At 40.9% G+C, this 12,954-nt stretch overlaps 1 protein-coding gene across 5 annotated transcripts in view; it reads right to left on the bottom strand.

Moving 5' to 3' along the window:
- The window catches only part of LOC143018935 (protein Aster-B-like), a 146,636-nt gene that overhangs the window by 25,316 nt on the left and 108,366 nt on the right, over positions 1–12,954 (bottom strand). For all 5 annotated transcript variants that reach the window (XM_076174529.1, XM_076174528.1, XM_076174532.1 and 2 more), the window contains exon 9: positions 2,631–2,880. In XM_076174529.1, the coding sequence (XP_076030644.1) occupies positions 2,631–2,880 (250 nt within the window). The remainder of the gene's footprint in view (positions 1–2,630; positions 2,881–12,954) is intronic.

Here is a 12,954-nt window from a genome sequence, read left to right as displayed (position 1 = left end):
GTGAGATTGTTCAACATGTGTCTAGGGAAGGGAGGTGCCCCAGAAATTGGAGTGTATGGGAGGCCTTACCATGCAGTGTGAAAGGCAACAGGTAAAAGTGTTGTCATTATGGATCATTTTGGCTAAGCCTTTCGAGTGTTGGCAGTGGGATGTGTGGGCATTTGATAGGATTCCAAGGGAAATGGAAGGAGTGGGGAGCAGTGTGGATTTGGGAGAGGAGAGTACATACGAGTAGATCAAGTTTTGGTGACGTGCAAGAAATATTTAGCAAAAGGTTAGGATATTTTTTAGATTTTTGTGAACTTGGAAAATGTATGCGATAGGGTCGATAGAAAAGCTCTGTGGAGTTGCAAATACATGGAATAGGAAGTCTGTCAAATTCAAAATATTTGTCAGGGTAGGGCATATATGTGGGTTGGGAATGAAGAGAATGAGCAGTCTAAAGTGAATGCAAAGCAATTCAGGGTTGTAATGTTGCTGTGATTGTTCATGTATATTGATGGGATGGTGAGGGTGTTAGATGGAAAACTGGTAAGCACAGGTTTGGAATTGGTGGGCGAGAATGGATGGGCAAAGGAGGTGAACCAGTTGTTGTTTGCTGATGATAATGCATTTATGGCTGGTTCTGAACAAGGACTGAGGTGATTGGTGTGAGATTGGAAAGGGTGTGTGAGAAGAGGGTTGTGAGTGAATGTGGGCAAGGGTAAAGTGATCATATATACATACATATACCAAGAGCTTTTTTCCCCCCAACCAAGGAGGTAGCCAGAGTCAAAAGGCATAATTCCACTCCCACCCATTCCACTTCCATCCACCAACACTCCCTCTCATCTTAGTTCCTCATGGATGATGGGTCATCCCAATATCTTACCCATCATCCTGGGTCAGAAGCAATGCAGCAAGACACAGCAAGGTTGCTTCATTTAATCAACAACCCCATCCCTGTCCTTTCATGCACAAACACTGAAGACAGGGAGAAATCCCTTCAGGCTGTGTTAAAATATTATTCACACATAATCACTCCTTAACCTCCCCCCATCCCACACTTACTCCCTTTTATGCATCACAATATCATCCATACATGGCCATTCTTCACTCACCCCTATCTTCCCCCTTCCCCCTTCCTTCCTCAACAGACATCTTCCTCTTGCTCAATGCCCCTTTCACCCCATCCACCCATCTCATCCTTGGTCGCCCCTTCATGTTCACCCCGTCCACCTCTGCCTTCCACACTTCTATTATTCTTCTTTCTTCACTCAATCTTTCCATGTGTCCAAACCACCCAATACTCTTTCATCAACTCTATCTCCCATCTCCTTTTCCATCCCCACTTTCCTCTTTACTTAATTTCTCACTATCCAACCCTGTAACCCCTATCATACTTCTCAGACATTTCATCTCAAACAGCTATTCCTCTCTTATTTTCTGTCTCTACCCCATACAGTGCTGTTGGCACAATCACCCCTTCATACAATCTCCTCTTAGTATCCATTCCCAGATGTCTATTTCTCATTATACTTTTTTGATCCCCAAGGCAATTTGCTTCTCACAATCTACAATATATATAATATATACATGGAATAATTATGGTGGCAGGTTGAACACAAACTGGAAGGATGAGAGGATTAATGATGTAAAAAGTAATTTCAATTTAAAGTATTTGGAATTGCATGGTCTGATAAATGGAGGATTGGATCTGGAGGTAAATTATGGAGTAAAGTATGTATTCCACTTCAGTGGAATGAAAATTACTAAAAGAAGTAGGTATTTGGGGATGAATGCAAAGAAGTTTGCATGATGAAGTGATTGGACCGACTGAGCTATAAGGAACACATATTGAGAATACAAGGGATGTAGATAGGAATATACTGAATATCTTTTGAGATAGTGTTACAAAAATGGGTACAGTGAGAAATGTAGAAGTGAGGCAGAGAATGAGGGTGGCTGTCAGACTGGGTATACCAATCCTCAGGCAATTTGGGCATATGTAAAGAATGTGGACAAGGTGCAGGGATGACCCGTCATCCAGGAGGTGCTAAGATAAGAGGGAGGGTGGAGGGGAGTGGAGTGTATTTAGGGATGGAATGGGTGGGAATGATTTTATGCCTTTTTCTTTTTGGCTACCTCCCTTGTAAGGGGGAAAAAGCCTTGGTATATGTAGGTAAAGAATGAATAAGGAAAGACTAGCATGGTGTGATACAAGGCAAAAGTGGACTGATTGAGCTTCATAAGAAAAATAGTTGGATGGATGGGGTGATGAGGGCTTTAGATGCAAAGGAATAGCAAGTACAAATGATAGGAATGAATACAGGAAGATTGTAAAACAATGAAGGGATGACAGTCTTATCTGTTTCTTTAATTCTAAATGTTGAGCAGATGAGTAGGGAGGGTTGTTACTGTACGAGGAATGAATGAGAATAAACCAGCTCTAGCTATTGGGTCCCGGTGTGGCTGACCTGAACAGTACAGTGATGGGGCAGGTTAACCCCTCATTCTTGAGGTGCTGAGATGGTTTATTTTTTCATGAGTATCTATTCTGACTCGTTCAAATTCCCTAAAATGGGGGAAGTGTACACAAAAGTCTCTGTAATCATTGTATTGCTATAGTAAAAATGCTGCACACAAGTTACCTGCTACTATACTGTTATTGGCTTCACTTTCAGTTGTATCGGACAAATCGGTTGGAATGACATCAGGAGACTGTGTCCCTGGCCCTCCTGGCTGTCCTGTAGAATGTTTATTGGGAGAAATGGTGTGGTGTAAAGACTTGGCAGGGCTCCTGGAGGAGGGTTCCACAGGGTAATGGGGTTCTCTGGCAACTGGAGGTTCACTTCTTGTATGTCCTCCATCATCCAAACTGCACTCCACTTGACTCGCATCCTGAAAGTAACAATAATATTCAACATCCTGAGAATTAACTGCCACTACATCTGGCATACAGAAAATGAATGGCTATCAAAATTATCCAGATTTTTTATTTTGGAATCAGACATCCTCATCTTAATACTTTAGAACAGAGAAAGAGAGAGGGGGAGGGAGAGAGAAGAGAGAGAAGAGAGAGGAGAAAGAGAGCTAGAAGAAAGAGAGGAGAGAGAGAATAAAATAAATTAATAATAATAATAAAAAGTAAAATAAAAAATAGATAAAAATAAATAAATGAAGAAACAAATAAATAGAAATTTAAATAAATACATGTACGTGATAATACCCACAAATAGAAAATAAATAAAAGTAAGAGATGGGATAAACAGTATAGGTCAGAGGCCACACAGCTGCAGCTATCATGTCCCTCCATCTGCTCAGACAGTCCATGTAAGTGACAATTGTTGGCTTCCTCTATAACAGCATCTGCTGTTTTAAATTTGTTGAAAGGACACCTAAAACTCCATATTGGCCAGCAATGTTCCTCAGGCACCCCCCCCATAGGTCTCTCTGGGAAGAAGTGTACTACTGCTGTCGGTGTATAATAAGTGTGGGACTATTTCTGTCACTAGTTTCTAGTAATAAGAGAGAAATTGTTAGCTGTCAGCTATTTTTATGTGAAAATGTGGAGGAAATATGGATCAAGGTGAGAGGTATCTTAGGCCCCCTATGGTAATGGTGTATAAATGTACATGTAGGGAAAGTGAATGTGGCCCACAGCACCTGACCAAAACTAAAAACAAATCCTGAATCTTAGACTATTTGGAATATGCAACCGTTTTATGTACTCATACAAATTTACTGTAATAACTAAATAATAAATAAATAACATTGTAAATGCTGCCTGAAAGATACTAACAAGTGTTTGATGTGATATTTTATGTATCTATCTACTTTTATCTACTTATTTTTTCTACTACATTATTTATCTACTTATTATAATTTTTGTAGGGGGCAGGGCACAGACTTCACAAAGGAAGAGTTTGGCTCTATCCATTTTGACTTGTGCTCAGGTGAAGGTGTTCATGGGTTTTGAAGAAGGGTGGCAAGATGATTCCCTCTAGTTTGTCATACTATCCCTCATGTTATCTACATAGATCAAGAACATTATTGGTGCCAATACTGATCACTGTGGTATTCTGCTAGTCACTGGCCTTCATCTTGATATCTTATCCTTTACTAAAATACTGTTCTCATGTATCAATCTCTCTTAAGGTATCCCTCTAGTGGAATACCTCTAAGTCCTACATCAAGTAGAATACCTCTGAGTCCTCCAACTTCCATAATGGTCAATTATGAGATATTCTATGAAAGGCCATCTGTAGATTAAGTACATACAATCTCCTTACTACCTTCTTAATAAACTGATGTTACATTAGCCACTTTCCAATACTGTGGCAATTCCCCATTTCCCCTTCCTTTAATGAACACACAATTTTTGTTATGAATATTGTCTGCCACCTATTTCACGCATTCCTTAGGCATCCCATTTGAGGTCCTGTCATGTCCTGTAGTATTTTCAAATCCAATTTTCCCAATATTTTGTATTGTTCTTCACTTCCATTTTTATATTTTGAAAGCTTCCATGGTCTAATCCTGACATTCCTCTCCACATTAATCTCCAAGAAATAATTTTCCTTGGTAAAAATGGATTGAAAGGTTTTCATTATTTCAGCCTGGGCTGATGACTCTAGGTTTTTCCTGTATTTCAATTTACCACAGACAAATATGTTGACTAGTTTTGGGTTCACCTTCTTGAATTCTTGTGTTATAACTTTTAGCTTGTATGAACTCTTTGTTCTACTGTTTCTGTTCTTTCTCTATTTTCTCCACCCCACCCCCCTGACTTTTTTAGCTGTCTCACTTTCATATTAAACCAATAATTCAATCAATTCTTCTTTCTATTAATACTTTGCATGTGTTTGTTCATGTATGAGTTGTGAATTTTTAGAAAGGTTATTTGTTTCTCCATTTCATCAGGATTCATGACTTCCTTCCAGGGACTAATGATGAGTACCTGGTTGTGGTCATCCTGAAAGATGGAATACCTCTAGAACCATTTTCCCTGCTGCTCATTTTCAAAACTTCTTGCTTTCACCTGAGGGGCTGATATTAGGGCTTTGGACTGTCCCCAAGGTATCTATCAGCTTCAACTGTATTTCTTCCACCTTTTCATACAAGGAGAACTGACAACTGGTGATTGCTTCCTTCCTTCTACCATTTTCAGTTGGTGACATAAAAACATTCCTACACTAATACAACATAGACAACACTCTAAAGTTTCTTCCCAGAGAGATCTATGGGATATACTGAAAGCTGTTGCCAGCTACTGTGGGACTGTAGATTTCTGGTCTGTGAAGCTGGGGCCAAGAGTTATCACCATAATCTGTACCAATCTACTACTTCAAAAAAATGTCCTCAAACCCATGAAATTTATCTTCCCAAAATTGTATCTGTCTAGTCTGTTTCTGTCACCAGCTGAAAAAGGAAGGAAGCAGATTGGATGTCAATTCTCTTTACATAAAAATGTGGAGGAAAATTTGTTTAAACTGAGCGAGAGTCTTGACCTGAGTTTAAGGACCTAATACCAACCCTCTGAGCCTCTGGAGCCCAATTCCAGGCAGAAATGAAGTTGATGGAATCAGAAGACTAGTGGCATAGAGAGAAGTCTCTGTTGTCTGTCTCAAAAACCATAATATTCTATATGAATTCTACATGGAAACAGACCAATTTCTAATCACGAAAGTACACTAAATTACTGTATTTCAAGCCATATTTTCATGTCTGGCAATAAATGTGATTATTTTCTTCTGCACGTCACCATCTCCTCATACTCATAGCACACATGTTAAAGGACAATCTACACTCTTAAAATAAATATCAAAGATGAATTAAGGAGAAACAAGATAAGATATAAAGAAGTTCACCTCAGTCCTATCAAACTGACTTACTGAATATACAACGTATATCAGTGGCAGACAGAGAAGTGGAACTGCATGCATGTTCAAGAATAGAACAAGAATACTGGATGTCAAATATTTTTACTTATTTAAACCATGGTGTAATACTAAGTGTATCACATGTTTGAAGAACTGAAAGAATATGCAATTCTGAGTGGACAATCATCCATATTCACATACTTTAACGACTTCGCTTGAGATGTTAGGCAGACATTTGAATTTACACAGAGGGAGCCAAAGTACAAACCACCTTCTGAAAGATATTTCTGGCTGTGCCAACAGCATACGCTAAATACACTCTTAAATAATTCCTAAGCTCAATTCTTCTTCCTTACATAACAATCAACCTTCTAACAACTCTGTAAATTCTTATACTTTTACGAAATAGTTTCTGCAGGACAAACACACAACTATAACACACTGAGAGCACACAATTACCATAAATTTCAAATTAGGAGTTTCCAGATATCTTCTCTTACTTATCCTTCCGACACACACACAAGAAGAAATTAACAGTTCTAAGACAGTCCGGTCTCTCCCATCTATGTCTCACTGATAACAATCAGCTTATCGTAATACACACACCTTATCTAAGTATCCTGAACTGCCATTCTGTGATCTCATCATCTAGTTAATATTGCTTTAGGAGAGGAAGGGAGGGAGGGAGGGAGGGAGTAAGGGAGTGAAAATGGGACGTAGAGGTAGAGGGAGAAAGAAGGGGGGTGGAAGTGGGGTGTGGAGGTAGGAGGAAGAGTGAAGGAGGGGAGAGGAGGGCAAGGGAGGCAGAGGAGGGCAGAGGGGGACAGAAGGCAAGAGGGTAGGTGGTAGGGTAGGGGAGGGGAAGGAGGTAATTGGGGAAGAAGGGGGGAGGAGAAAGAAAAAGGGAAAACGAGAGAGGGAAGAAGATGGATGGGGAGGAGAGAAGGGAGGGGAAGAGAGAGGGGAGGGAAGGGGAGGAGAGGAGAGAGGGAAGAGGAGGAAAGGAGAGAGGGGAGTAGAAGGCGCAGGGGAGGGGAGGAGAGAGGGAAGGGGAGGAAAGAAGGGAGAGGAAGAGGTAGAGAGAAGAAAGGAAAAAGAGAGGGTGAGGAGAGAAAAAGGGGAAGAGGAAGTACCAAGGAGAGAGTGGGGGGGGGGGGTGAACGGGGGTAAAGATACGGGGGAGAAGGGGGAAAGGGGAAGGCAATGGTAAAAAGGGAGCGCGGGGGAAACGAGAGGAAAGGGAGGAAAGGTGATCGAGAAGAGAAGACAATGGAGGGAAGGGCAAGAGGAAGGGCAAGAGGGAGGGAAAGGAGGAAAGAAAAGTAAAGAGGTGGAGAATGGAGGGGGTGAGGACGGAAAGGCAGGAGAGGAGGGAAAGGAGGGAAAGGAGGGGAAGAGGTGACAAGGGGAAATGGATTGATGGGTGAAGGAGAGGGGGGGAAGGAAGGAGGGGAGGGATGAGGTAACGAAGGTGAAGTAGGGAAAGGGAGGAAAGGTGAGATTTAGTATTTTGTCGCCAATAACCAGCGCTTCTATCTTCCCGGGCACTATAGGTCTGAGGGAAATTTAGGAGGGCAGCACGGAGGAGGAGGAGGAGGTGGGGAGGGATATTTGAAGTTAAGTAGGAAGATGAGAATGTGGGAAGAAGAGAACGCGAATGGAAGAGGGTGGAAGGCGGGAGGAAGGGGACGAGAGAGAGGGTGGGAAGGCAAGTAGGAAAAAGGAGAAAGAAAAGGGAAGGTAAGAGGGAGAGGAGGAGAGAGGAAGTGAGGTGAAGGAAAAAACACGTTTAAACGCACACACACACAAATCACATAACCGCGCGATTCTTAAAGTTCAGAGAACCTTAAGGAAAAGAGAAGATATAGGTCGAACATTTTCGTCTATTAAGACCTCCTCGTATATAAATAACAACACAAGGGTTCTCTTCTATCCTCCCTCCCCTTCACTTGAGATATTCCTTTCCCATCTGTCTTGGCTGTGTCTACCCAGTTGTACGCAACGCCTAAAATAGATGCAAACTCCGGATGACGACGACAACGACAACGACGACCCTGAGTCCGGGTACCTTTCCCAAAACCATGCAAAGGTCGTTCTCACCTTTGTATTATTAAGTTCTCTCTGTTCTAAAACAAATAAACATTAGAATATCAAAAGTATATAGACTGTTATCTAAATATATTCAGTTCAACATATACTATGATCTGATCGAATTCCTAAATACAGTTTCCCGAATATGTCCGGTAATGTTCACTAGTGTTTGTTTTTATTTTGATAAAACTTTCACAACATTAACTCTTATTCAAATTCTAAAAACCTCTTAACAATGAATCCGCAGTCTCATCACTACAGTTAGTAAATGTCTTATTCTATGAAGACCTTGAGACTACAACGTCGTTAAAATTCCAAATAGAGCCGCGGACCGACAGAGCCCATCCCTCCCACATATAGATGGCGTGAGTTATTTCCGAGCCAAGCTCTTCATCCTCCATTATCTCTCGGACAGGGCGACAACAACATCCCGACTTCGCCCCCTGGTGTCGATAATTTCTGGTTTTTAGAGTCAACAGCAATGTGGCTGTGTTATATCGCCCGCTTGCATAACCAGTGATCACCAACCTTGGCTATGACGCACGACACGGCCATTTCTGTAGTTCTTTTGGCAAGAATTCCCGCGCGTGCAGATTCAGCGCATTGTGACGTCACACAAACATTTGAAGTTCCGGAAAGCAAACGATGAAAAGACTGATTATACTGAGTATGGGATCAAGTTACGTATGTTTAGCCACACAATTCAAATCCCAAACAACCCTGTTTTAGACTTACAACTGTTTGCTGATCATCGTTTATCTAAAAACAGCATTTCGCCACGTTACATTCTTTTAAGATTTACTGAAGAATATTGGCACAATGTGCTGACTAACATGTTTAATTTTACTTCTAAAACGAACTGCATAGCTGGTGGCAGGTATAGCACCATCCAACCCCCTTCCCCTGCTCACGGTCAAATATTTGTTGTATAATGTCTTGCGAAAGACTTTTATTACATCATGCTCTAAATGTAATCTGAGCCTTTTCGCGAGAATCATGCGACGCGTGTAAACAAATGGAGCATGACAATTTCTACTTCGCTTCACTACAATATTAAGTAACCTCAACATCACACTGTCCTACTTATATATATATAAATATATATATATATATATATATATATATATATATATATATATATATATATATACAAGAATGACGTCGAAAAGAAGCCGAGAAACATGAATAACAAACAATGATCAGTAAGACGAAGCAAGTGATCAAACAATATGACTATTGTATTGCAGTATAAATATAACTTAACCTTGCCAGTCATGATAAAGGATAGCATAGAAGCAAGAGTTTAGTTCAAGAAAACAGCGTTCGACGCCAACGAAGGCACAACCAAAACAGGAATTAGGCTCGACCGACCGTTGGACACCTACGTGCATTCTCTGCCCTCCCTCCTACCTCTTCAACAGGCCTTGTGGCCAAGACTCGAAATTTACGGAGGGACTTTTCCTATCGTAGGGGAGGTTTACTTTTTTAATTTTCCTTTCCACATATATTTTCCACTAGAACATCTTGCATGAACTTGTGATACACAAAGATTTGTTGCGAAAATTGTGACTGTACAACATACAGTATTGATAACACTATAATAAACTATCATTTTGTTATCAAGACATTATCATTGTCATTATTATTATCATATCATTAATTTAATTTTTATAACTTTCTTAGCACTTCGGGTGGGGGGGGGGGGTTGCTTATCCCACCTTTCCTTCCCCAATGTTTCATTTTCGCACGAAATGATGGGCCAACAACAATAGTTCTGAGAGAGAGAGAGAGAGAGACAGAGAGAGAGAGAGAGAGAGAACGCACGTCAACTACTGGCAAAGAGGGGCTCGGGGCTAGACTGATATAAACATTATATATACATATATACACGAATAAGCTTTAAGCATGTTAGCATCATCGTATGACACGTAGATACGAAAACGCTTGATCATGGACGGGCTGAAAATAATTTCAATCACGTTTGCAGCAATATAGCAAACAAAAATAGCTTTTAACATAATATCTATACACTTAAGCACTTCTCTAACACTATCTCACCGCCCTATTCCCAGAAACGTCGAAGCACTTGGGGGGAAATGGGCAAAAGTCAGTATAATCGTTTCTCTTGGCAAATGTAACGGTTGTTGTCGATTATCTGACATTTTTCTATAAACAATTATTCACCCAAAATATGTCCACAACCAAGATCACATCTGATTATACATTGCCCATGGCTCCTCCGGAAGGGGAAAAAAAAAAGTTGCTAACCAGAAAAAAATACAGAGGAACTTACACTGTTCTCTATCTCCATGCAGTGAAGCTCGAGAACAGAGGCGCGGTCCAGAAGCTTACAATTATTATCACGAAGGCATCGAAAAAGACGGGAGGGGGAACGGTAAGTAAAACTCACGTACCCACGGCAATGACTGTCTTGTATGTACATACACAGCCTACCCGACTCGTTCCCTGCATGGTATTTGAAATCAAATACATGCCCACCACTTAAGTTCTGTAAGACTGCGCACCAGAGGGTGCTAGACGAGATCTAGCTAGGCGCACACAAAGCTCCGCTATACTGTAGGTAATAGATGTAGTATCCCATGAGTAAGCGTGTGTGTGCGTTTGTGTGTGCGTGTTTGGGGGTAAATCCCCCAGTGGCGAGTGACTACTTACTGTACGCCTTCTATTGTCTTCGTCTCGTCCAACTCGTCAACATCCGGAGAAGACTCTCGAATCTTGTTATGACGACCGCGACCAAAATCGTTCTCCGTGGTGTTCGTATGTTCTCGGCAGAGATTTTAGTTTTTGTTATTTGATTAAATTTTACTTTCTCCTGTATAATTTTATTTATCTTAATACTCATGCTTTTGAAGCGTTTGTTAGCAATTAGGATTTCATTTGATATCTTTACATAACTGAGAGCCTCTCGATCCGTAATAATATAGGATAGAAAACTGGAGAAAACAAACATGAACTAATTAAATAAAATAACTAACGTATAATCTTTTTTTAATCTAAACGCGTATCTCTTAAAGTTATTACCCCAACACCAGGGAGCGTTTGTTTACCAAATCAATCATGAGCAAAGTTAAAACAGACAGAAAAATGACTTATTACAAGAGTGCATAAAGCTGAAGATGGGAGCATCCCTTCGAGTTCAAGAGGGCGAACCAAATCGCCTCAGGGTAGCCAGAATCAAGACACAAGACAACACCACTTCCGAAAGAGAGAGGATGCACACCGAGGAAGAGATTTTACGGTGGTATTCTTAAAAATAAATCTTTCCTTATATAAATCTTATATAAATCCTTGGAAGGGAAAGATTTGTACAAGGAAATACTTTCTTTTAAGAATACCACCGTAAGATTCTTACGGTGGTATTCTTAAAAATTAACAAGCTTTCCTTATATAAATATTTCCCTTCCAAGAACTTGTACAATATTTATATAAGAAATATATATTTTTAAGAATACCACCGTTAATTCTTTGGGTTTCTCTTTCCGTACCATGCGTAAGTTTTTTTCTCTAACATTATTCCCGTGGTACCTTTCGGTAACTGTTCAATGTTGATAAACAAAACAATAATGACTAGTTTGACGACTGTGCCCTCCATCATTTCTTTAAGATGGGGTTTACACGGTCAAACGGTTCGTCGAACGCGGTTCGACAGACGCGTGTTCGACAACCAAATACCCCGTTCGCACGTTCAAACATCACTTTAAACACGCGTCTGTCGAACCGCGTTCGACGAGCCGTTAGACCGTGTAAATCCCGCCTTAATTCAGGGAGAAGTGTATCTAATCCTTTTCACTCTGGCTCCTGTCAGGTTATTTTATTCATTTATGTATGTAATCCCATTCGACAGAGTAAACGCACGATTGTCCTTTGTTTACAAAGGTATTTGAAACCTTACTGACAAGTCTTCTATATTCTCTTTCTGTAAGGGATGTGGTCCAGACTCTATACACAGGACTTAAGAGCCCAGGTTCAGACAAACTACTGTAGAATTGTACTAAACAACCCCTCAAGCTTCAAAAAGGCAACGTGGTGTACAGATTTCTTCTTCTCGGTTGTCGAAAGACTATTTCATTCACTTGAAGAACGGCCCCGTCCCAAAACGGGATCCCGATCGAATTACGACCCCATTTCGTACGGGATCCGCTCCTTGGCTGAATAAAATACATGTGCCGCTGGGTGTGTGTGTGTGTGTGTGTGTGTGTGTGTGTGTGTGTGTGTGTGTGAGAGAGAGAGAGAGAGAGAGAGAGAGAGAGAGAGAGAGAGAGAGAGAGAGAGAGAGAGGGGGGGGGCAGAGAAAGGAGAGAGAGAGGGGACAGAGAGAAAGGAGAGAGAGGACAGAGAGAAAGGAAAGAGACAGAAGAAAGACAAAGAGAACGAGACTGAGGAGAGATAAAGAGAATACGAGAGAGAAGAGATAAAGATAATGAAAGGAGAGACAAAGAGAATGAGAGTAAGGAGAGATAAAGAGAATGATAGTAAGGGGAGATCAAGAGAGAGAGAGGGACCGCCATACTCAACGTTACTGTACTGAAGCTGGTATATATTCCTTGCTTTTAGCTTCACTGACGACTCTCCTTGTTCTGCCCAAAGGTCCTTCATCCGCATCGTCATTTATCTCCCAGACTTTATCATGTAACTGTGTTGCATACCGGAGATAGACTATCAAGTTCCACTACCGAGTATGCATCGTAGGACTGATTTAAATAGATTGGAGGCAGCGGGTAAAAGTGCTAAGCAGTGAGGAAGGAGATGATATGGGATTCCCTGTAATGTAGACCCCTCACCCCTCCTTAGGCACAAGTGAATTCTAAAACTTCGAACTGAGTTACATTCGAAGGCCTCTCCTGAAACTATATTCTACACAATGGACGACGAAGTTGGCGAAATGGTTTCTATATATTTCTGGGTGAAACCGACGTCTTGACAACTTGAGACCACCGTTTTTCTCGTCCGGTTAGTATTTAATGTGAAAAATATCTTCAAT

This window comes from Oratosquilla oratoria, chromosome 36, assembly GCF_046742065.1.
Source record: "Oratosquilla oratoria isolate Oo_2021 chromosome 36, ASM4674206v1, whole genome shotgun sequence".
Classification (NCBI taxonomy): domain Eukaryota; kingdom Metazoa; phylum Arthropoda; class Malacostraca; order Stomatopoda; family Squillidae; genus Oratosquilla; species Oratosquilla oratoria.
The sequence above is the reverse complement of the archived record's forward strand: the minus strand, read 5'-3'. Positions and strand labels throughout refer to the sequence as shown.